At 38.0% G+C, this 25,252-nt stretch overlaps 1 protein-coding gene and 1 long non-coding RNA gene across 18 annotated transcripts in view; one reads left to right on the forward strand and one right to left on the reverse strand.

Annotated features, from left to right (window-relative positions):
- Positions 1–25,252, reverse strand: part of LOC131494661 (uncharacterized) — a 101,230-nt gene that overhangs the window by 58,793 nt on the left and 17,185 nt on the right. The gene's annotated exons all lie outside the window — the stretch shown is intronic.
- Positions 1–25,252, forward strand: part of PHF20L1 (PHD finger protein 20 like 1) — an 87,336-nt gene that overhangs the window by 18,718 nt on the left and 43,366 nt on the right. For 11 of the 17 annotated variants that reach the window (XM_058699108.1, XM_058699106.1, XM_058699107.1 and 8 more), the window contains exons 3-12: positions 1,365–1,536; positions 1,682–1,766; positions 5,495–5,583; positions 5,853–5,942; positions 11,032–11,239; positions 11,834–11,962; positions 17,790–17,872; positions 21,425–21,677; positions 23,766–23,954; positions 24,197–24,403. In XM_058699108.1, coding sequence (XP_058555091.1) covers positions 1,365–1,536; positions 1,682–1,766; positions 5,495–5,583; positions 5,853–5,942; positions 11,032–11,239; positions 11,834–11,962; positions 17,790–17,872; positions 21,425–21,677; positions 23,766–23,954; positions 24,197–24,403 — 1,505 coding nt within the window. Of the gene's footprint in view, positions 1–1,364; positions 1,537–1,681; positions 1,767–5,494; positions 5,584–5,852; positions 5,943–11,031; positions 11,240–11,833; positions 11,963–17,789; positions 19,080–21,424; positions 21,678–23,765; positions 23,955–24,196; positions 24,404–25,252 lie in introns of those variants that run through there. The other 6 variants (XM_058699110.1, XM_058699111.1, XM_058699118.1 and 3 more) reach the window with 6 other exon arrangements.

Raw genomic sequence — 25,252 nt, forward strand, 5'->3', positions numbered from 1 at the left:
CCAGATTTATCACAAACTAGCCAAAATATGAAATAGACTATTAGGGCTGAATCATCTATGTGCTACTGTTGAATTCTTACGGTTATTTAATGATAGTTTTTAAAAACTTTTGAGTCATCTGTGAACATTTAATACAGTACATTAGGAAGGATGAGGCAATTTTCCTTGTTGAACGTTTCAAGTTAACTAATTTCTGTTTTAGATTTTAACGTAGGAGAGTCATCACACAGAGAGACAGAACAATGTACTATTGTTTTTATATTTTAGAATTTAAAGTTTAACTGAGCTTTCCCCTCCTATCGTTAATGTGCATTTTATGTATGTATTTATTTATTTATTTATTTTTAGTTTTTGAGAGAGAGAGAGAGACAGACAGAGTGCAAGTAGGGGAGGGGGAGAAAGAGAGAGGAAGACGCAGAATTGGAAGCAGGCTCTGTGCTGACAGCTCAGAGCCTGATGTGGGTCTTGAACCCATGAACTGCGAGGTCATGACCTGAGCTAAAGTCGGATGCTTAACCGACTGAGCCATCCAGGCACCCTGATGTGCATTTTAAAATATTGGAAAGTACAGAGAAATAGAAAAAACAAAGTGATTTTGTGTCATAAAGAGACAAATGAACATGTTGGTATATTTTGCCAGACAAATTTGTTTTACTTATAATTCTGCTGAACACAGTGCTGCTACTTTACATTTCCCTATGTAAATTTTTTGCAAATACCACATTTAAAGACGATAATTTTCCATTCAGTGGGTATGCCATTGTTTGTATTTTTTTCTAACCATATTTTTAGGTGGCTTGTATTTTCTTTATTAATGTTTTGTATGTATAGTTCCAGATTTGTAATGATTGAGTCAAAAAGTAGCAATCTGTCAAGGCTCTTGAAGTGTGTTTTCCAATTAAAAACAGTGCAGGTCATTTATAGTTCCACTGGGAATGTATCGAAGTATTTTTTTAAAAAACTTTTTTAACATTTACTTATTATTGAGAGACAGAGGGAGACATGGCATGAGCATGGGAGGGGCAGAGAGAGGAGGAGACACAGAATCTGAAACAGGCTCCAGGCTCTTAGCTGTTAGCACAGAGCCCGAGGCAGGGCTCGAACTCACAAACTGCGAGATCATAACCTGAGCCATCCAGGCACCCCTGAGGTATTTATTTCTCTGGATATTGAGACCAGACATTAAAGACAAATAATGCTAAAGCAACCTTTGTTGGTTCAATTGTTTAAAAATATGGACCCATATCATTTTGTTTATGGATTTAACGGTAAGCAGTGTTTTCAGTTAAATTATCCTTTTTAATACTTCGTGTAAACAAATGTAAGAATTTTCTCTTGATGTGAAGCTCCTTTTTATCTTGGAGGTATCCGTCACGGATTGAAAAAATCGACTATGAGGAGGGCAAGATGTTGGTCCACTTTGAGCGTTGGAGTCATCGTTATGATGAGTGGATTTACTGGGATAGCAATAGGTTGAGACCCCTGGAGAGACCCGCATTAAGAAAAGAAGGGCTAAAAGATGAGGAAGATTTCTTTGTAAGTAGCAATCTTCTTCCCGTTTGCTAGATGTGTAATGACATATTCTAAAAGGAATTCTGTTAAATATTACAAAAGTTTGTTTTTATAAAGGAAATGCTTATTTATTATACATGGTATTGATCTTAAAAGTTGTTTAAAATAGGATTTTAAAGCTGGAGAAGAAGTTTTGGCTCGTTGGACAGACTGTCGCTATTACCCTGCCAAGATTGAAGCAATTAACAAAGAAGGTATGTATTTGAAATGATCTTAGATTTACAATGGGATTGATAGTAAAATTTAGCTGTTTCTAATTTTAATTCTTGTAATTGTTACCACTGTTACTTCTGTCTTATACTTAATGAATTGCCTGCTAATACTCTTTTCTGGGAGTATTTCATTGTTACATATCGTATAGAATAACATGATACATGATCTGCTCACCACCTAAATAAACTGTTTAAATTAGAAGTGTGAAAGTTGGTTAAAATTGTTCAGCTTTTAGTTGACAGGCTTATATTATGTGCATTTTATTTCTCCTTCTCTGTTTCCAGTTTGCCGGCCAAGTTATTTTTATGAGCAACTCATCCAGAGTGTTAGGGAAGGTTAAGGATACAGGAAAATTCAAATCAGTTCAACTTGGAAGTAAAATACAGTACAGTGTTTTTTCTGAGGAAAGAGTGTGGGAATTTATCAGTTTGAGGATTTCCTTTATTGCCTTTTTCCACTGCCCCTTTTTTCTTAGTTTCTGTGAATAATTGAGAGGGAAATTTCCCGATAGCCTTTGTGGCATCTAAACATTCATATTGAGCAGAAATTACTGAACTGACCAGTGATGTTGAAAATAACACAGGAATCGGGTGTGTTCGTGTGGCCAAGGCTAATAAATCTGTGGGGCGGATAATGTATTTAGGAAAACAGGACTTGAAGACGGAGGAATTTGGAAAGGCATGAGAATTAGTATTTAAATTAGTATTGGAACTATGCTTAACTATTTTATTTTTTAAATTTCTTACTTAAAATCTCATTTTAATAAGTTGTGAAATACTTGTAAGTATATTTCCAAGTCAAGAATACATCCGTTTTCTGTAACAATTGTTTCTTAAACTTCACCACTCATCCGTTCTGTTTACTAACGAAACACACATTGAGTGACAGCTTCTTTGCAAGAGAAGGATTTAAGTAAGGGGGCACTTTAAACCCGAAAGACAAACAGGTCAGCTAAAGAGGGAACGGAAGGCTTTTCTGACAAAAGAAATGAAATGGCATATTGCAGAAGAATAGAAGAGAGGCCCGCCACTTTTTAGGAACTGCGAGACTTCGTTGTAACTGGAGGGAAGGAGTCCTTTGAAGGGAGTAGAATATCAGAAGAGCTGGGAGAGAGAAGCAGGGATCTGCGTATGGAATGTCTTGCAATCTTGCTACAGAATTTGAATTTTTTTGGAGGTGATGGGAAAGAAACGTGGAAGGGATTTAAGCTGAGGATTTAAAGTAACAACAAACTTGAGAAAACATGGGAGGTAAGAGGAGACAAAAGAGGAAAACATTTAAAAAGAGACATATTAAAGAATGTTAGGTGTGAAAAAGCAAATCAGTGTTGTCTACCAAAAAATTATGATACAACTTTATAAAGTCCTATTCCAGTTTATTGTTTTAAGGAATTGAAATAACAGATATGGCTGTGATCTTACCACCACCAGTCAGCTTCCTCCTGCAGGAGTTGAGGGACGTCTCTGTTAGGTTTGCAGGTTACTTTTCCTTTCCTGGTATGCTTCACCTCACTGTGCACTCAGCTTCTTGAGAGCTCTGTTACGGAGTCCATGTTCCTGTGTCTAATACACGTGGACCCTCCAGGTTTATAGCATGTGGGCAGTCAGCAACAGGTTGTGGAAAGAAAGGAGGCGGTAACGGATCAATTCTTTGGGATAATTAATAGGATCCACCTAAAATAAAAGAAGATGGTGCAAAATTAAACAACACTCTCCATTTTATATTTTTAAAGTTCATGTTTATTTATTTTGAGAGAGAGAGAGAGAGAGAGATTGGGAGAGAGGAAGTGGGGGAGGGGCAGAGAGAGAAGGAGACAGAATCCCAAGCAGGCTCTGCGCTGTCAGCACAGAGCCTGATGCGGGCTCGAATTCATGAACTGTGAGATCCTGACCTGAGGCTAAGTCAAGAATCGGACGTTGAGCCGACTGAGCCACTCAGGCGCCCCAACACTCTGTATTCTGATTAAGAGCCGTTTCTTTGAGTGTGGAGAGCTCTGAGATCTTGTCTCCGTGCTTGCACTCCTTGGGAGTGTAGCATATACAGGTACACGTGTACACACACATGCAGTGCACTCAGAAGCAGAGCCCTCCTATTTTGTCCCATCCCATTTGTCCATGGGCATAGAGCACAGAAAATTAAGCTTGTATTCGGGGAAGAGCGGCGACGCTCACTGCAGTCTCTGCCGTTTTGGGAGCAGTTTGAGTGCACCCTTGGTGAAATGTTAGCAGATACGATTTCTTTTTAAAATATCTCCACTAGAGGTCTTTATTTTGCGATTTCCGTACGTCCCACGTGACGGATGAGCCTGCCCCCCGTGCGCATTCTCCACCCCCCCCGCCCCGCCCCCCCGCCCCCGCCAAGGGAAGGCAAAGGCAAAGGAAGCCTTCAGGAGGCCTTCTGTTCACTGTAAAAGCTAAACAAAACCTGCAGGTACGAACGTTTACGTGTTTGTAATAAGTCTTAGAGAAGTTGAAGAGGAGGGGCGAATGTGTAAACCAGAGGGGACGGGGAGGTGTTCATGTCACGGGTGGGATTTGAAGAGCTGATCCTCGAAGAGGAGGCTGAGGGAGGAAAGGAGGAAGGCATCACAAGGGCGGCACCGGTGTGATCAGCAGCAGGGAGGGATGAATGCCCGGCTGGGGTGGCGTGGAACCTGCTCTCATCTGGAAGGCGGTTCCTGCAGGAGGAGTTCAGGCCTTTGCAGGGTGGCGGTGGTCAGGTGTCGGGTGCTCGTGGGGTTCGGTAGTCTCAACGCTTTCTCAGTGTCTTTACATCCTGGTTACTCAGCTCATCAGTTTTTTTCAATGACTTGGGTTTAGATCTTTATACGTGCAACACTGTGAATTATGCTAATCACAGAAAATATGAAATGAAATGATGTTCACATTACAAAATTAAGGAAATGTTTTGTAGATATCTGTCTGGTTTGGTGCCAAGTTCAAAGCCAGTGATACCAATTATGACACTGTTTTGACTTGTTTTGTAAAGGTCCAGTACATGTTTACTTAAAGGGGCTCTCAGCCATCATTTGTACAGGAAATGATAGAAAAACGTTGGAATTTCTTAAGTATGAAATCTGCGTCATTTATGCTTTGTGGCAGTACTGACTTTTATTGACTTGAAAGCATGGACTCTGTGGCAAAACCTGAATATACTTTGTGGTTGTCATTAAGGCAGGGTGTTGAGTCCTGAAGGCAGGTTGAGTTAGTGGGAAAGGCCTCGGGATGGGGGGTTAGTTACAGCTGTGCTGCTGTTGGGCTGACTGCTGTGGGTGCAGCGTTCAGCCTCCCTGGAAATCAGTGTTCTGATCTGCACAGGAACACTTTCTGTAAAGTATTTTCTGGCTTAAAAGCCTGTGGATCTAATTCTTATTTACCAGTTCGCTAGTATGGTGAAAGGAATAATCTTTTCCTGAATAAATGATTTTTCCCCCATATCAGTTCTTTCTCTCTGTTACTTGGAAAGAAACTTCCAAAGAGAGCAAATGATAATTCTTATAGAAATATTATATATGTTTGTAAGTAATGATCTTTTAGAAGGGAAGAGAAAATAAACTTCTCCAACTTCCTGCAGTTCTGAACGGGTGTGTGTGTGCAGTTACTGCGATCAGAGTGTGTTTCTTTCTGTTAGGGCGTCACTTGTTAGGTTTCAAGTGTTGCTCTAAGATTCAGTTGTATTTTCTAATGATTCTGACTTGCTCCTGTTTTAGGAACATTCACAGTTCAGTTTTACGATGGAGTAATTCGTTGTTTAAAAAGAATGCACATTAAAGCCATGCCCGAGGATGCTAAGGGGCAGGTAAGAGAGTTCAGCATTCCTAGCAACCCAAAGGGATGTCTTCTTGAATGGTGACCAATCAAAAAAAAAAAAAAAAAAAAAAAAAGATACATACATATATATATATATATATATATATACACATATATATATTAAAGGGAACTAATTGTAGGATTATGTGCTGATAGCCCCAAATAGCAGCAAGAAAAAGAAGCTTAGAATGTAAGATAAATTATACACTTGATTTTTGCTTCTTTGGCTTTAGACCTGCTAAAGTTATAGGTCACTAGTTTCTGTTCCAGGTGAAATCCCAGCATCCACTAAGCTGGTGTTGTCCTATCGACCCAGCTGGATCGTGGAACCAGTCTATGGGAAGTGAGGTAAGTGCCTTTTTTTAATTTTGTTTTGTTTTTCCTGGTATATAGTATCATTTAGAAAGTTAATTTTTAATATAAAATTTTATATTGAGTTTCTTATCTTCTTTCCTTTTATAAATCATAGTCATTCATCTTCTTTTAAAAGGCGCTTACCTGACACTCTGTAGGCTGCTTCAGGTAGGGCTCTGTGAGTCATAGGATGTAAGCAGTGTGTTAAAATGCCTTGTCACTGCTCAAAGCAAGAATGATGAACGGTAAGCATTGGAAGGAGAGTCTGGGATGAAGTGAAAACCATGATTCCATTGGTTGAGTATGTTTTCTTAAATACTGGAGAGAAAAGGTGCCACTAGAAATTTAAAATATTTTCTTTTATGTTCTGCTGTTATTTGGGATTTTCAGCACCTGGACCTACAATTAATTTTTAGAATTGAAAGTAACCTATGAAAGTGTCTAATATGGAAATGCACTTGTATTTGTTCCATACCGTGCAGTGAAAAATGTCATTCTGAAACGTGTTGAAATCATCTGGTCAGCTCCAGCCAAGTGTATACATTTAGTAATCTAGAAATGTGGATCACTGCGATTAAAAAAAAAAAAAAAAAAAAAAAAAAAATTCCTCCTATCTTCTGAGAAGTGTGATCGTTTTAAATCACCTGCTTTTTTAAAATTTAGTTTTGCAGTGATCAGCTGGCATTTCTTCCCCAGTTAATATGGAAATGTAGTTTAAAATGGAAATGCTTTTGACCGGGAAATTGCTTTGTGTCTTCCTACTTGTATGTATAAATAAAATGTTCCTTTAAGCATTCAGTGGTGTGATTTCTTGGTTACTGCATAGAAAGATTAAAACATCGGGAACTTAATATGTGCCTGTTTAATTCAACAAAATTCTCTCTCTCTCTCTCTCTCTCTCTCTCGTTTTTGTTTGTTTTTTTTTGTTTGTTTTTTTGCTTTAAGGCTATTCTTTATTATTCTGGTTATTCACAAGTTTGTGAGATGGCACTAACTCTAAAACTTCATTTTTTTCCAACGTGAGATACTGAGCCAGTTTGGTTTGTGGTAAAATTACAAGTTATAAAAATTCATTGGATGTATTGGGTGTTTACTTTTAATAAGTAGTTACATTATGATGTGTGTGAACGTTAAAATCAATCCTGAATATAAACTATTGAAAGAACACGGGTGGCACTATATCCTTAATTTACATTTTTCTTCATAATTTTTAATCACAAGCACGCTAAAAATATTTGTAGAATTGTTTTTTTATAAAACGCTCTCTTTTCAAAGTGTCTTTGTTTCCCAAAAAGTTTTGACTTGTTTTCATGTAGGAAATAGACTAAGTCAGGTGTTGTGTGGGAAGTGCTGAGAGAATCCAACTTTGCATATATTTTCTAAATTTTCAGTACCTTGAGAATTCCTTTGTAAAGATACACAGTAAATTTATGAAACTAGCAAAGGATAAGTAGACGCAATATGGAAATACTCTTCTCTAAACTTCCTGTGGCTTTTTCTATCCTATCTTGTCTTTTTGCAAGTGTGCTGATATAAAACTCACTAGTATTAAAGCTTTGCTCATAAGGTCCTGTACCATTTATGAAACTTTGTTCTGCATACATTATTTAATTGGGTTCCCGTAGCAGATCCTTTGACATAGCTGTAACTGATACTTCTGTTTCACATCTGAGGAATTCAGAACTTAGGGAATTGAGTGACTGACTTAAAATTTCACTTAGGCATCATGTGCAGAGTAACTCTGAACTCCCATCTGGTTTCCAGCATGCTCCATATCGTGTGCTGCTCTGTTACCTACAGGGAACTTTGAAGCATATCATGAGTTCTAATTCGTGGAAGGATCACACCAGTTATTAAAAAAAAAATTTTTTTTTAACGTTTATCATCTTTGAGAGACAGGGACAGAGCATGAGCGGGGAAGGGGCAGAGAGAGGGAGACACAGAATCCGAAGCAGGCTCCGGGCTCCAAGCTGTCAGAGCCCGACGCGGGGCTTGAACCCACGAACTGCGAGATCATGACCTGAGCCGAAGTCAGACGCTCAACCGACTGAGCCACCCAGGCGCCCCCACACCAGTTATTTTTAATCGTGAATCTTACCTATTTAAAAGTAGAAGGGGGGAGTGCCTGGCTGGCTCAGTCGGTTGAATGTCCGACTCTTGATTTTGGCTCAGGTCATGATCCCAGGGTGGTGGGATTGAGTCCTGTGTTGGTCTCTGTGTTGAATATGGAGCCTGCTTAGGATTCTCCCTTTCCTCCCTCTGCCCTTCTCCCCAGCTCGCGCGTGCTCTCTTTAAAATAAAAAATATAAATAAATAAACCAAGTAAATGATAAATAGAAGGGCAAAATAATGGGAGAATTCTTTAATGACACAACTGCATTGATTCCATGATTAACAAGTCACATGATCAGGAACTTGTAAAAAATATCTAATTGCACTTTTAAGAGATTTAAGAGATACAACACCAATCTCTCCCAGTTTGCTGTCCATTGGAAAGAGGAAAGAGCTGGAGTAGAATTTACCTCTGGCATTTTTCAGCATTTCTGTAACATTAACTTAAAATTTTTCCCACAACATGGAACCCAGAATTAAGCACTCTGCTCTTTTTTTTTTTTTTTTTTTTTTAATTTTTTATTTCAACGTTTTTTATTTATTTTTGAGACAGAGGGAGACAGAGCACGAACGGGGGAGGGGCAGAGAGAGAGGGAGACACAGAATCGGAACCAGGCTCCAGGCTCCGAGCCATCAGCCCAGAGCCCGACGCGGGGCTCGAACTCACGGACTGCGAGATCGTGACCTGGCTGAAGTCGGACGCTTGACCGACTGCGCCACCCAGGCTCCCCTGAGCACTCTGCTCTTAATAAGACTGTGCAGATCTCTGCTGAATTTAACACTTTGCTTGTCTGGTTGTACTTTTGTTTCTCTTTCTGCGTTGTTGCTTATTGTCTGTTTCATTGGGGCTTTCTTTCTCTAGTACTGTAATGTCAGCCTCAGGGTTCAACCTAGACGTAGCACTTGGGCTCCCCAGACCACTTCCGCCCCTTGTGCCTGTTTGCACATATTCTGATTGCCATGACCTTGTCGAATGGTTTCCTTCTTGCTTGCGGTGCCCTTGGATGCCTTTCCTTCTGCCTTTTGCCTCAAAGATATCTGCTGTAGGGTTCAGCTCCTCTGTCATGTTCCCTGAAGCTTTCCATTAGCCTTTCTCTTAAGTCACAATTAATCTTTTCTGTTTTGTTCTTCCATGGTATTTTGCTTTTTCCTCCACTGCCTCTCTTATCACACTGTCTTATAGTTAATTTTATTTGCCTTTCAATTCCTTATAGGTAGGACCAAAAAAACGTGGCTCTAAGTAAACATGGGGTTGGACAATATTGGTTTATCTGGTTTGTTTTGAGGTGTGTTTTTGTTTTTGTTTTTGTTTTTGTTTTTGTTTTTTGTGTTGGTTTGGTTTTTTTTTTTTTTGCCAACTAGAGACATAAATCTGTATTTTACACCTGTGTCTTAATTTGCTTTCTAATAAGACATGTACTGGGGACACAGTTTAAGTACTGAGGAAGATAGATGCTGGGCATTTTCCAGGCAGGAACAAAGATGTGGTGACTCCGGGGCTCATGCGTTTTAAGTCCTTTCAGGCAGCTTCTTTTATAAATTGATGTCTCATGACTGCTTAGCGTGCTTCCTGGCACATGTAGCAAGGTGTTGAACAGAACTTTGGTGAATGAATAGTTTGGTGCAATCATACGATATTTTTAGTTCATTTCAATCATGGGGGAGAGAAAGAAACACAGGTTCTCTTTGTTGGTTGTTTATTTTTAGTGGCTTATTGTCTTCACTATGTATTTTCAAGACTGAGCAACCATCAACCTCTATTGACTAATGATTGAGGTTTGTTAATGTAACTTGTGAAGTAAATGTATTTGATGTTGAGAAGTAGTTTTTAGTTACTTGGGCTAAAAATTTAGTGTATTACCCATTTTGGTTGAATTTGAGCTGGTGTCTTTGAAGCTTAGTGGCCTTAGAGGAAGATTAACTGTAGAAATACTACAAATACTTGTAAGAAAATTTTCTCGGTTGTGAAAATTTAAAGGTTAGCACCACGTTTTTTACATAGTTTTTTTTTTTTTTTTTTTAAGAGAGACAGCGAGTGAGCACGGGGGAGGGGCAGGATTGGGGGGAGAGAATCTCAAGCGGGCTCCGTGCCCAGTGCAGAGCCTGATGTGGGGCTTGATCTCTTGACCCTGAGATCATGACCTGAGCTGAAATCAAGAGTCGGACACTTGAGACTGAACCACCCAGGAGCCCCTCCGTATTTTTTACAATAAGCATTTTTAGTTTAGAAAAATTATGTGGCAGTTAACTTTAAATATAAACACAGGAAGAATAAATACTTGCATCGCAGAAGAGTGGTAATCAGCACAAATCTAGGAAGTCATAGAGTGAGGGAAATTAGTCTGGAGCATGACCGTATGTATGTATGTAAGACACCTTGGTCAAATCCCGCGGCTCTTTTTTTCTTTAGTAATATTAAGCTGTTGTGATACGTTGGTGTCCAGGCTGTCAAAGCTTTAAAAATTAATTAAATCATATCTTGAATTCTGTGAAATTGTCCATACTTCTTCTTCCAAGAATAGTAATTTGTTCACTGGGAGTGCATTTCTTTTAACGTTGGCAGAATTGCAACATAAGCATTTTTCTCTCATTTCTTCTACGATTTGTCGTATTCAGAAAAGAAACACAGTTTACCATTTAAATCTGAAGTACTGAGAATGTCATGTGATGTTCCATATTTGTTAAAGGGTTTCCCTTTTATTTTAGATTTTATTCCTCTGAAAATAATAGCGAAGGAATATTTGTTATTGAATATTTACCTGTTTCATGAGGGGTTATGTCATCCCGCTAAGCCATTAGATCGTTAAGTTTGATAATTACCGTGTTGATGATTTATCTTGTCAACGTAATTAGTTCGATTTTTACATTTGTGCGAGAGTAGCTTTGAAGATGTGATGCGTGTTTTTAGGAGTGTAATTACATGTCGGTTCATTTTGTAACACTTTGCATGTTTTGTGTCTCTCCTTTGGAGGACTGGATAGCTCTAGTCAAAGCGGCTGCTGCTGCTGCAGCCAAGAACAAAACAGGGAACAAACCTCGCGCCAGCGCTAACAGCAATAGAGACAAAGATGAGCGGAAATGGTTGAAAGTACCTTCGAGGAAGGAAGAGACTTCGACTTCTATAGCTTCGCCGGAAGTTGAGAAGAAGGAAGAGCTGCCCACATCTAGTGAAACATTTGGTACAAAATATGTTCTTACGTTCATTCCCATGGCAGGGTGAACTCTCATAGTGAGTAAGCCAGACCCCCTGGCTACCTGTGATTTGGGGGTGTGGTTAAATGATTGGGCTCCCCCCCCCCCCCCCCCCCGGCATAAATGGTTAACTTTTGTAGCGTGTAACAGAGCCAGAGATAACTGGTCTAACATGGGTACCGGGTAATAGGTGCCCTCAGTATTCTTGAATAGAAATGGGTTCAGATCTTGACTTTTAAGTTCTTGTTAGTAGGCTTTGGAGTTTTTGTTTGTTTTGTGTGTTTTTTTTTTTCTTTAACTTTTTAAATGCTTCTGCATGTGTTTTGGTATGTAATATGGGAAAAGCAGTAAGTCCTTTTCTTCCTGCTTTTCTTTCCTAAAGAATAACTACTTGGTAGTTTTTTATTTCTAGTTTTTCAGTCTGGAGAAATTTGTGTTGTTTGAAGTTCTATGTCAAGCACTAGGTTAAAAAAAAAAAACATAAGTGCAAAGCATTTTTACTATTTTGCTATTTAAAAAAAAAATCATGTGTTTTAACTTTGGATTCTAGATAAACTCTCATATATGTATTCTATTAAAAGTAGGACTTCATGTAGAGAACGTTCCAAAGATGGTCTTTCCACAGCCAGAGAGCACATTATCAAACAAGAGGAAAAATAACCAAGGCAACTCATTTCAGGCAAAGAGAGCTCGACTTAACAAGATTACTGGTAAACTACAATGATTCTTTTGGTTTGGGGGGGAATGGAGGGGTTGATTTTAGGGTAGTTTGTTTTTAATAAAGCAAAATGTATCTTTCGTTTTAGTGTAACAAACTGCTTAACAAGGAAGACAGGTACTTTATGGTTCTTCAGAGTCAACATCCTTCAACGCTGTCAGCTTTTTCTCTTGTGAAATGTGAAAACCGTCACCTATTTTCTGCCTACCTCACAGGGATGTTGTGAGGGTGGATAGGATCAAATGAGATAAAATTCCATAGTTTTTAAGTCACCTTGGTGGCAGGTGTCGTTTCTATTAAGACTCCGATTATCTGCTGTTGTCAGCCTGGTGGGGTCACAGTCTCTGAGGTTCTAAATGTTACTACACAAACCTTCTTGCTCTTGCCTGGGCTCCTTAAAGATGGCAGCAAGTATGGCTGGAAAGATGGATGCTCCACTGAATTCAGGTCCGGAATCTGTGTGCCCAAAGTAAAAGTACTTCTAGAAGTTTCTTACACTTTTCATCTTCAGGTTGGTTCCTAGAATCTCATCTTGTTTCTCGATGCCTGCCTTAATCTAGGGAGTGTAGGGTGTTAGGACGCCAAGAACTCTGGCAGGCTTGGCGTGGTTAGTGGTCATGGGAAGAGCGTTGGAAGCAGGGTCAGTCATACCAGGGCCCCATCACTTGCAGGGCCTGTTCAGCCTAGCGATTCTAGTCTTTCAAAGAAATTGTGAACATGTTTAATTTTTCTGAGTATATGTTAAAAGGAGAGTTAAGATACTTTTAATTATTCAGTCGTATGTTCTTATTTTAAGGACAAAATGGTTTTTAGTGTCTTTGGCCTAATAAAGCTGTATAAACCTTTGTTGGCATTCTTTTAAATAATTTGAAGAAGCTTGGTTTCACTGTCAGATCAAAGAATACATGTCAATTAAACATTCTGACCATTTCCTGAAGAATAGAATCCCATTGAAAAGTGACTGCAGCTGAGGGTTCTTTAGAACCACTGTTTTATCGCAGTGTTCTTCTTAGTGATTATGATTGGTTTCAACAGGTGAGAATATTTAGTCTTTCCATTTGTTATTATTTTTGTGCCTTTTGCTGATAAAGGATATTTTGGCCCCAGGACAGGAAATATTTCAAATCGATTCACCCATTCCACCCTTTCCTTAGAAACTATGAGCTTTGGAGAAAGCCAAAATGTCATCCGGTGATTGTTGTTACGATGGCAACTTGAGACTTCGGTTTGGCCCTAGCAGAATGGAAACTAGGGCTGCGTGCGCAGGGGGAAGAAGAGGAATGCGCTTCCGGCTCCGGTGCCACCAAGACTAGAACCACGCTCCCGCAGGGGCCAAGACCAGGGGCCACGCCTGAGGGAGATGGACATGACCCTGACCCTGACGCTGACGCTGACCCACTCGGTGTGCCTGCCAGCTTACCAGCCTTGAGGGTTTTCCTGCAGTCTGGATAACCTGCTTTTAGTTTCAGGCAGTATATTCTTACATCTGCCTTACTGAGAAGTTCAAGCCCGGCATTTAAAGAAATAAAAGAAGAAAATAGCTCAGTCCACAACAATGTGTTATTTACATGTGGCCTTGAAAAGACAATAGCGGGGGAAAAAATCATTTTACCTTGTGTCTCAAGGAAGTTCTAATATTGGTTGCTTAGTAACACAAGGTGGAGGGACTTTGTCCTTACTTCCCCTTGGGAATCTCGAGAGAACAAGTGATAGTTTGGCAGCAGTAGAAAAGAGTAAGATTTCACGGATGTGAAGCCATTATGGTTTTTTTTCCCTTTACTTACTTTGAAAATTTGAATGTATGGTAATCCTTTTAATAGTTCATCTGTTTCTCTTTTCATGTAGCAATTATATCCTGCAAAAAGATAATAGATCTTCAACGGTTGAAACTCAGGCTTGCCTCTGTGTAGTAAATTTCATTTGCAGACCATACAAAGAGATGAGAACAATACAAGATAGTGATTTTGTTACGGAGTTTTGGTGTGTTTTAAATTTATGAAGCTCACTTAACACGTGTCTGTCTGCCCCTTTGCTACTGAGAGGAATAGGGCTGTGATCATGGCAGCATCTTCGCTGCTCTGATGTGTTTCCCCCCACTCCACATTTTTATTTTTGAAATCTTTCTGGCTGGAAATAAGCAGATCAGCCACTGGATAAATTTAATTCCCGTCTTCACTCTTTCTGTGCACTTCCCGATGGTCACACGCTATAGAGATTCTAAACGTGAATTCTGTTTAGGGGATGGTACAGGATGGCTTTTTTTGAAGTTTCCAAATAAGTACATACTGAAACGGTAGTGGCACGGTGTATAGATGTCCTTCCAGAGACTTGTTTTTCATTACGTGATATACCTTATTGATAGTTAATATACTTTATGCATACTGATTTAGAATTGACGATTTTACGGAGCGAGTCAAGAGCCCATGCTTTGGGACAAAGTTGCAAGCAGACTGACTGCAAGCAAATTTGAGTAGATTTTAAAATACAGATTGACAAGGGAGCAAAAGAAGAGACATCAGCAATTGGCACATGATCCGATTCTACAACTTGTAGGAGTTCCTAGAATTTCAGCCCCTGAAAGTTTGTGCAGCTTAAGGAACTTTAAAAATAATTTGAAAAAACCCAGAGGTTGGAACGGGCCCGTACATGTTACTGATAATAATGTCAAGAATATTCGATTCTTTTTCCCACAGCAGGAATGTTGTGTTTGAATCCTCTGTCTGAATTCCCTGTGTTGGAATCCCTGGTTGAAAAGAAGAGCACAGATTTAACTACTTACTTTGTCCTTCCTGCCATTTGCCATCCCAGGGTTCTCTGGCCTCTGTTCTGTGCATTCCTATTAGCAGAGGCAGACAACTGTGATATTGCAGCTGAAGTACAGTATTGAGAAATTGTAACTTTGTGGGTGGGACTTAGGAATATTTGGTATTCTACTTTTATCTGATATTTGCGTAACATCTTGAAACTGAATAATGCATTCTGTTAAGATCGTTACAGATATGTTCTTCTGGAGATGGACCTGTTTAGTGATATATAATTAATAAGCATTTTCAAAGAAGTAAAACTAACTTCATTTGTATCTCTTTCCTTTCACTTCTTCTCATTTTCTAAGGATATTGCATTTTTACCCAGAATATTCACAGGCCAGGAAAACAGATTTCGGACAGCCTCTTAAGGTGGCAGTAATCAGAGACCTTTCAGAGACTTTTATTTTTGTCCTCTTGTTTGTATCTGGTACCTCTTTTGTAAGATAGCATGTATACAAAGCGTGAAAAGCTTTTTCTCGATCATATTTGAGGCATTTGAATTCACTGAATTCCAAGTATTGCAATTTTCTAATCTAATTTTGAGTAGTTTTTATTAAATGCTCCATTACTTTTTATAAGAACATTACAAAGCTTTATTTTTCCATCACAAACCATTAGGTGGGAATTGCTTTTAATTAATTGGGTCTATAATATTCTAATTTAAATTTGCAAATATGTCTCAATTAGTTTCTTTTAAAACTTGTAGTACCTTATTTTTGTAATTTGAGATCTCTTCCGTGTATTGATGAGATTTAAAAAATATTTCTACCACCTCTATGAAAGGAAACAAAATATAAGATACATTTAATAGATTGAATAGCCAAATATTTGTCCTGTTTGAGTAAACATTAGAAGTGGAAACTCTACTCATTTCCCTGCAAAAGAACTTGGTTCCCTAATTATTTTTTTTATTTCAGTAGTATTGATTCCCAAAAATATTAGCTAGAGAAGAAAAACCTAATGAACATGATTTTAAATGTTAAGGAAATACACCATGCTACATCTGTTTCAGTCATCTAAAACTATGTTCAGATGTGATATTAATATAATCAGGATTGAATCTATGGTTTGTAAGATTTTTATAAAATTATTTCTCTATTGGCTTTCCCCCCCACCCCCGTTTAAATCTACATTTAATATCGTGTGAGCAAACTATATAGATTGTTATCTCAGACTGGACCAAATACATTTTTAATATCAGTCACTGATCTGTCAAAAGTCAAAATCGTTGTGTAAAACAATAGAAATGGAAAGCCCCTTTTCTATTTTAAATTACAATTCTGGGTGCTGGATATTCAACTTTCTAGAAAAGGAAAGGTGCTTTTGGCCTAATTTAACACTTGCCTGTAGTACTGCTTTAAGGATACGTCTTTAATATTTGAATTCCTACTTAGATTACTTAACATCTTCAAGATAGTTACCTGAAAAAGCCAAGAGATGTTGCCACGTGGATAGCTCAATGTTATGTGGTATTTGGGGGCACTTTTTTTCCCTCCTATTAACTACACTGTATAGACAGCTTCAGGAGTCTAGGGGGTATAATTGCTGCAGTAAGTTAACTGTTACGTTGCTGATTGTTAAACAGTCTTCCTTTGAAGCAGAGGTTTTGTGTAGCCAACTTTGTTTAAAATTTTTTTTTTTTTTTAACATTTATTCATTTTTGAGATTGAGAGAGGCAGAGGATGAGCAGGGGAGGGCAGAGAGAGAGACACAGAATCTGAAGCAGGCTCCAGGCTCTGAGCCGTCAGCACAAGAGCCCAACGCGGGGCTCGAACTCACAGGCCGTGAGATCGTGACCTGGGCTGAAGTCGGACATTGAACTGACTGAGCCAGCCAGGTGCCCCTTGTGTAGCCAACTTTGTAATGGTAGAAATGATATTTGGGGCCCTTTTATGTGCCCAGTGGTCATAAGCAAAGACATACTTGTATTATACAAGCGTTATAAACTTGGCTATATTGACAGTGCTTGTCAGGTGCTTAGCAAAGCATCTTGACCAAGTAAATGCCTTTATTTATTTATTTATTAAAAAAATTTTTTTTTACATTTATTTATTTTTGATAGAGACAGCACAAGTGGGGGAGGGGCAGAGAGACAAGGAGACAGAATTTGAAGCAGGCTCCAGGCTCCGAGCTGTCAGCACAGAGCCCGACGCGGGGCTCGAACCCACGAATGCGAGATCCTGACCTGAGCCAAAGTCGGACGCTTAACTGTCTGAGCCACCCAGGCGCCCCTAACTGCCTTTAATTTAGAAATTAAGGCAGAGTTTTATTGTCCTATAAAGTTGATTTATATACTCTAGATAAAATACTCTGTCCTCGAAAATTGAGAATTAGTGATACACATTGGAGAAAACTGGAATTCCTAAATTACTTCATAGTTTATAGAATGAGGCTCCATAATATTAAGTTGAATGTAGGAAGGACCTGCACTTTTCCCCCCATTAACATAAAACAGATCCATCAGTGTTTTTGGCACTTCTGCAAGAAGATAAGGTACAGCAGGGTATAGGGATGAACCCATAAAGCTTTGGCCAAAGGATCCACGTGGAAATAAAAATTGGGAGTCGTCGTTTAGCTAATAATATAACAACAGCACAGTCTTCTAGATGTTTGGAAGGATTTCTCAGATCTTGATATTAACGCTGTATTTCAGTTGTGTAGACAAAGCCCATATTATGAGTATTAGTTAATCTAACCAATCTTTGGTTTCTAGACATTAAGTCGTAGAATTAAAATGTGTATGCATGCGTTTTTTTTAAGGATATCTTTAGGAGTAATTTTTTTTTTTTTTTTTTTTTTTTACAGAGAACTGATTGTGTAAAAAACTCAAGTTCTGATTCAGTCCCTTGAGTCATTATAAAGGGTGTTCATGTTTTTGACAAGTAAACTTTATATTAAATCCTCTATATTAAAAAGGATGGGGGATTTCAACTGCTAACATTTGGGGGAAGTTGATTATATCAGAAGCCAGTATTTTTTCTAATAAGCAATTTCTGTACAATTTTTCTCAAGGTTTGTTGGCATCCAAAGCTGTTGGGGTGGATGGTGCTGAAAAAAAGGAAGACTTCAATGAAACGGCTCCAATGCTGGAGCAGGTATGAAATGGTAGCATTTGATTTTTTTCAAGGTTCCCAACTGGAATGATCACGGAGCTATAGTATCCACGTAATTGAAATTGCCCTTTTGATTGGATATGGGAATAGGAAGCTAATTAATTGATGATATATTTTTAACTCTGCCTTCTCCAAGGTACGCAGAGAAACTACAGACTTTGCTAGTGTTTGTTTTCGGTAGACTGGCATTAAAGCCTTTATCTCCAACATTTGAAGGCCTGGAGACAGGCGTCCCAGGGTATAAGCTTCCAGCTGGATCACCTTTAACTAGCTTACAAAAAGACCCTTACACAAATACTTTTCATTTGTGAGTTGAAACAGGGTTTTTGACATCTAATAAAGCTTCTTTTGTAAGAAGTTTCTTTTATATTGTAACAATTGGTGTTGTTAGACTGACTATGTGTTTTATGAATTGATCAATGAGCCATACATTTTTGCTAGGATGTATATTTTAATAACGACAAAAAAAAAGAATTTTAAAAAACTATTAAGGGTCTGTCTTTAAACCACCTAATAGAGGAATTTAAAAGTGAAGGTTGCAGTTGCTAGATTTTGCCTTGGCTACCTTCAGATTCCCACAGTACCTGTACATAATGAACTGTGCATGCTTTTACATTCTCTAAGGGCTTAACTTCTTGGGCACTGTAAGACTATAAGAACACAGTAATAGCCATAACTGGATTTCCTTGGTTCTCCTGTTTTAAAATCTGAGCCTTAATGTAGTTTTAATATATCCTTTTTGTATTAATTTAATTTTCTTTATTAGTAGCCTAATAAAGAAGACTTTAAAATGAGTATCTTCTGCTCTTCTCTCTACGCGTTTTAAAAAATAGTCCAAATTTAATTGATATTGTATTGAGTTTTTCAGGGTTATTTTAGGCCTGATTTGATAACAGTGCATTGTTTTGGTGCCTCCATTAATGTTGTATGAAATCAATGGTCTTTTAAATTGATTAATATGTCAGCGAATCATACCTTCTGATTTTCTGTGATCATCAAGCGGTTAAGTCTTTGCCGTTATTGTCAGCATATCAACCAAATTTTAAGTGATTTTTTTTTTTTTTTTACTGTGTATTACTATATTCAACGTCCCATATATAACAATATTTTGTATTTTCACCACTGTTTATGGTATTCTCAGAATGCAATAAATCAGGGACTTGGTAATAAAATGTTTCTGGAAAATTCATTACAATGTCAATCTTTCATGATGCACAATCCTGCTGCGGTGAATGTGATTGTGAAGATTACTTCTTCTATGTGGAAATTAGTGGCGAGGGCAGGGCTCATTTCAGAGAGAAGTACAGAAAACAGCATTCTGAAATTGAGTTTATAAAAAAAAAAGAAAGACAAATTGAGTAACTCGGCTGTTTGCTTGCATCATTAAGGCATTTTGAGAGTCCTTGCCAGTTTTGTAACAAAGAGACCAACAGTCATTACTGAAAACTTTGTAAATTATTTTAGATTTTTAAGGAACATGATGCTGTTCCCTCATTTTTTGTCATTCAGATTGATATCATTGTGAAAATGTTTTGTAACCCAACAATTTTTATGCTGTTCGCCCTGCTTCAAAGTTAAAAAGCCGACTTATAAAACTCTTACTTCCAAGTACTGGTATGAACTACAGACTTAAAGGAGAGGCATCGATTGTCACTAACCTCTGTTGTCTTAATGAGTAAAATCATGAATGTCACTCATGACATAGATTTATAACAGGCCTATAGCCAGAACTTACTGTGCTAATGGATTTTCTTTATTGACACTCAAAAAAAAAAAAAAAAAATCAAACTGTGGTCTTGAACCCCAATTCTCAGATATTAATTATAGGTTATTTAATTGTATTAGGGAATTGTCATGTTATATTTACTTTTGGATAAAACCTGCATTAGATGCATAATTCAGTAAGTTTTTAAAAATGTTAATTTGTCCTTGTTTAGAAGTTAAGCACCTTATCAAGATACTAATTTCAGTTTTCAATCTTGTTTCATAACTTTGTAACTTGAGAGTAATGGATGCTGTAGTGATGTCTCTCACGTATGTGAAGATGAACAATAAAATTGTTTATTTACAAGTAATGGCTCTAATTACTTTTCTGGCAACACCTTTTATGATAAGTTTAGGACTCCTTTCCATTTATGGAGTACTTTTTCAAACAATTAATCTGCACTTGTACACACGCATGATGAGTAAGTTCAAGACTAGAGATGATGACAACCGATTGAAGGGGATACTTGCCACCAGCCCTTTCTGTGGCGCGTCCAGCATGCCACCTGCAGAGCATCGCGAGGTGCTCTATCTACTTGGCACCAACTGTGCATCAGACTTGGAGCGCCTTGTCCGTTAGCGGGAGCAGAAAGCTGTTTGGTCCCCAGACGATGCTCTTTCATGTTCCAGAGAACCACAGACTGCTGGCCTGATGGTCATCCCTCATAAAAGATAAGGAAGCAAAAAGGTTTCCTGGGGACAAGCATGCTGTTCATAGCGTTAGCAATTTGATTCTGTAGAGAGGCCTATCTTAGCATAGATTATTTTTTAAAAGGGTATCTCCTGTTTTGGTCTCAGATCCGTGTATCAGAAAGAGATACAGCCCAGGCATTCCAACACCATAGATTGTAAATCCATCCAATGTGGCTATTCTCTGTTGTCTTTGGACACGTTCACATAAATTTCTATATAGGGAGGAAATGATACTGCCAAATGAACCAAGATATACTTTATGAAAGAACTGACAAAGTTCTAATTTTTTTTTAAAAGTATCAGTTGGCAGGAGGAAGGTAAAAATTCTCATCTAAGAATGCGACGTATTTTGTTTTTAAATCCAATGTTTTTAACTTACACTTGGTTTTACTCCTTGGTTTTTTTTGTTGTTGTTGTTGTTGCTTGTTTTGTATTGTTTTTTGGTCTTTTAACTCTGTACTGCTGGTGGCTTTGATTTCATGACGCACTATGCTTATGAAACTCTAGCTTTCAGCACTAAAATGAGTTAAAGATAATGTTTCGTTAATTTGGTCATTGTTTTCCTGTTGAGATCTTTCTTTAAAGGGAAGCTGTCTACTTAGACTTCTGCAGTCAACTTGATAAAGGAAATTGTTTTTTAACAAGACATCTAAAAGTCAGGAGCTTAAATGTATTCAATTAAACGCATCTGAACAGTGGAAATGCTGTTTATTTACCTGTTATCGACGTAGTTGGTAATTAAGTTTCAAAATAGGTGTATTTCAGCGTAATACCGTGAAAATATTTGTCCGTCAAGCTATCATTTTATATTCCGAAAATATGATGAATAATACAGTTTTTTTAAAAAAAAAAAAGCAAATGTAGACCAAAAGCCGACAGCATCCCTTTAAAGATAGCCTATTCAACTTTTAGTTAATAATTTGTGGGGTTCTTTTTGGTTTTTCATTTGTAATAGAAATGTTACATGTTGCTTAACAATGTTTTTGGATACTAAAGTTGCTTAACAATCAAAATAGAATACAAGAACAAAAATGAAGAAACCAAAATAAAAATATCAATTTTTTATTATTTATTCAGGCGATTTCACCTAAACCTCAAAGTCAGAAAAAAAATGAAGCTGACATTAGCAGTTCTGCCAACACTCAGAAACCTGCACTGTTATCCTCAACTTTGTCTTCAGGGAAGGCTCGCAGCAAGAAATGCAAACATGAATCTGGAGATTCTTCTGGGTGTATAAAACCCCCTAAATCACCACTTTCCCCAGAATTAATACAAGTCGAGGATTTGACGCTTGTATCTCAGCTTTCTTCTTCAGTGATAAATAAAACTAGTGAGCACAGATTTTTAAAAAATAGTTACTTATCCTATAAGATACATTAAAAACAGTTTGATTGTAGTTATATTGTATTTTTATGAAGTTGCTTTTTAAAAATTCAAACTTAAGTGGATCTGACAGGGAAGGCTTAAAACTATTTTCAGGGGCAAAAACCATATACATGTCTGACTGATTGACTGTACAGAGGCTGTACATTTCATGGCGCCAATTCTGTAGTTTGACTCTCCTCAATTAATAGTAATCCGAGCACAATGAGAGGCCTGATTCATTACAAAAAACCAAACCAAAACAAGGAGCTAGGAAGAGACTCACACTGGATGTTTTTCCTCAACTCCTAAGACTATTCTCATGGGTAGATTTAGTTCTTGTTCCCAGTTGTCTGTAGCCCCCCGCGATAGGTTTTATTCATTCTTGTTCTGGGATTTGGAGTTCAGACTTCCGTGTATTCTTACCGAGGAAGGGAGAAGAACGCTTCCTTCATCTTCTTTTTAAAGGTTTTACTGTTTCAGTACCACTGATCTTTCAAGAGTTAACTTAGTCTTTTTAAAAATAGCCTTCCAACGTGGGTCTGGATATATAAACGGAGATTTGTATGGACCCTCTGCTTCTCCGGTTAGTTCCGTATTCTAAGTTAGAGACGGTTTGAAAAGCTGTGACCTGGGAAGTCGCTGGATAAAAGATACTTCCCTTGTCAGTTCACACAAGCGAACTAGTATCCTGATTCGTAAGTGAAGACACATGTTCTTAGGAACTCTTCCATATCATGTTTTCTACAACAATTAAAAATGTTGGCATCGAGGAGACTTTCATCAGCCAAATATAGTCTCTTTCTCCCAATTCAGTTGCCGTATTTTCTACCAAACTGTATTTTTGAATTTTTGAGCAGGCGTTGGTATTTTTTTTTTCTGTTTTGTTTTGGTTTTGTTCTTTTTAATAAATGGGTAGGGAGAATGGGAACAGAAAAACTCAGTTGTTTCCTCATAAGCTTCATTTCATTTTGGCATTTACCACGAAATAACATAATGTTGTTAGTAGTCACCACAATGTCACGTGACATTGATAAGTATTTTATTTTGAAATGGTTTGATATTTTGGTATTATAGCCACAGTGTTACAGCAATTGAATTTTATTCTTTCATTCTTTTTTCAATTATCACCATGTCTTTTTTTTTTTTTTTTGATTTTTGTAATATGATTTTTAAGTACCCAAAGCATCAACCACTCTTATTTCCTCCTTCTAAGTTAACATGAGTATATTGGCCTGTGTAATCCTGTCTGTTCTAAATTCTTCAACATGTTTACATGCCCCGTAGAAAGAAGAAAACTAAAGGTTAAAAAAAAAACCCCACAGATTTCCAAACTTTTGTGTTACCTAGCTAGAAGATGCTTAATTGACCCACCAAATTAGTTATTTAAAAAAAAAAAAAAAAATGAGGGCAAGAACAGTGTTATATTTTAAAGTCCTCATTATTTGCCTATAATAAGTACTTAAAGTTGTTTGTGTTCAATTTTTTTTAATGAATCAGGCCCAAAATGTTTATAAAAATCCATTTGTGGGAACGAGGGTGGGATAAACTTAATGTACTTTAGTTTTATTTTGGCAAGTAAAGCACTGACTCTACAATGCATGTCAGATTTTTGTCACCTATGCCCCCTGCCTTTTTGTCCCTTAGAGTTTCTAGATTTGTAATGTAGCTAAAGAGATCTATCTATCTATATTTAATTTTTTTAAAAATCTCAGCTATACAGACTATTTTCCCAAAGGAAGAATGGCAACTAACACAATGATCTACAATTAGAGAATTAACTGTAGACTGTCACTTGGGAAACTACCTGAAATCCATGTTCCATGTTATTTTCTTTTGGTTCTAGTAGGCCTTAGACCTTAGAAGTTTTGATTAGCTTTTTGTGAATGAGGGCACAGTTTTTGCCTTTGATTACTTTTGGAACATGCCGTTCCTTGTGGATACCTAACACCATCAGAGGGCAGAATTTGAATCATTTTTCCCATTTATCTCCTTAAATATTATAAGATGATCCTGGCATGTATCTGCTTCGTGAACATTGAAGATCTTTTTCTAGGTTCTCCACAGCCTGTGAACCCCCCTAGACCTTTCAAGCATAGTGAGCGGAGAAGAAGATCTCAGCGCTTAGCCACCTTGCCCATGCCTGATGATTCCATAGAAAAGGTGTCTCCTCCCTCTCCAGCCACTGATGCGAGCATGTTCTCCATCAGTTCTCAGAATCAGCAAGAGTCTTCAGTACCAGAGGGTAATGTATATTGATTTCCTATAGAACCAAACATAAAAGAGATAAAGAGTATTAGAATGTTAAGAAGTTACTACTTTTTCCTTCTTCCATCTTTTAGACTTAAAAGCACTTTGTTTACAAACATTTATTGAGTGCCCTTAGGTCAGGCGAGATTTGACGCAGATAACGTTTTACTCCACATTGATACTTACCGAGCCCGTGGACCTCTGTTAATATTCTGTTACATCCTTTATCTTGTGTAGTGCCCGATGTTGCACATTTGCCACTCCAGAAGCTGGGACCCTGTCTCCCTCTTGACTTAAGTCGTGCCTCGGAAGTTTCGGCACCACCCGCCCCAGAACCCGTTTGTCCTCATGAATGTCCCAGGCCAGAAAAGGAAGACGCACAGATGCTTACGAATCCCTCGTCCAGAGCGATAGCTGATGGAAAAGGAGCTCCAACAGCATCAGGTAAAAAAATAATAATAATAAAAATAAAGATTCATTTTATAAGGAGGTAGGCTTGCACTTAGAGGGCATAGACGCTCTGATGTTGGCTTCCGTGACTTTAACATGTAGTTCCTCTTCATAGATGCTCTTATGTAACGTCTACGGGAGAGAGGGTTTCACTTTAAAATTCTTTTGTGCAATCATTTACCATCAGCCTCCCTGGACTGACTTCCTGTTTTGTCATTTTAATCTACTTCTTTCTCCTTGCTTCTTTCTTATATCCTGTTTTTGTTTTTAATTAAAAATAGGAATTGTTAGAGCTGACTGTAATGACATAAGTTCTTGGGTTTGAAGCCAGAAAATACCTAATGGGATCGGTATTCAGGTTTAAGGGTTTGAATAGAATTTAGTATTTAAGAAACACGTGGCTTCAATTTAACTGTATACCTTAAATATAACCCCCTATTTGCAGGCACACTCTCCGTAATTTTTTTTTTTTTTTTTTTTTAATTTATTTTTGGGACAGAGAGAGACAGAGCATGAACGGGGGAGGGGCAGAGAGAGAGGGAGACACAGAATCGGAAACAGGCTCCAGGCTCCGAGCCATCAGCCCAGAGCCTGACGCGGGGCTCGAACTCACGGACCGCGAGATCGTGACCTGGCTGAAGTCGGACGCTTAACCGACTGCGCCACCCAGGCGCCCCCACTCTCCGTAATTTAAATGTCCTTTGTTACGAAGTCATCTGGGGAGCCTAATGTGCAAAAGCAGCCAGTAACACATTTTGGGGACAGTTTTATGATACTGTAACCTATGATATGGTTACATTATTTTATTTGGAAGTCTTAGAAGATTTTAACCTCAACCAAAGA

Source organism: Neofelis nebulosa, chromosome 14 (assembly GCF_028018385.1).
Source record: "Neofelis nebulosa isolate mNeoNeb1 chromosome 14, mNeoNeb1.pri, whole genome shotgun sequence".
NCBI classification, from domain to species: domain Eukaryota; kingdom Metazoa; phylum Chordata; class Mammalia; order Carnivora; family Felidae; genus Neofelis; species Neofelis nebulosa.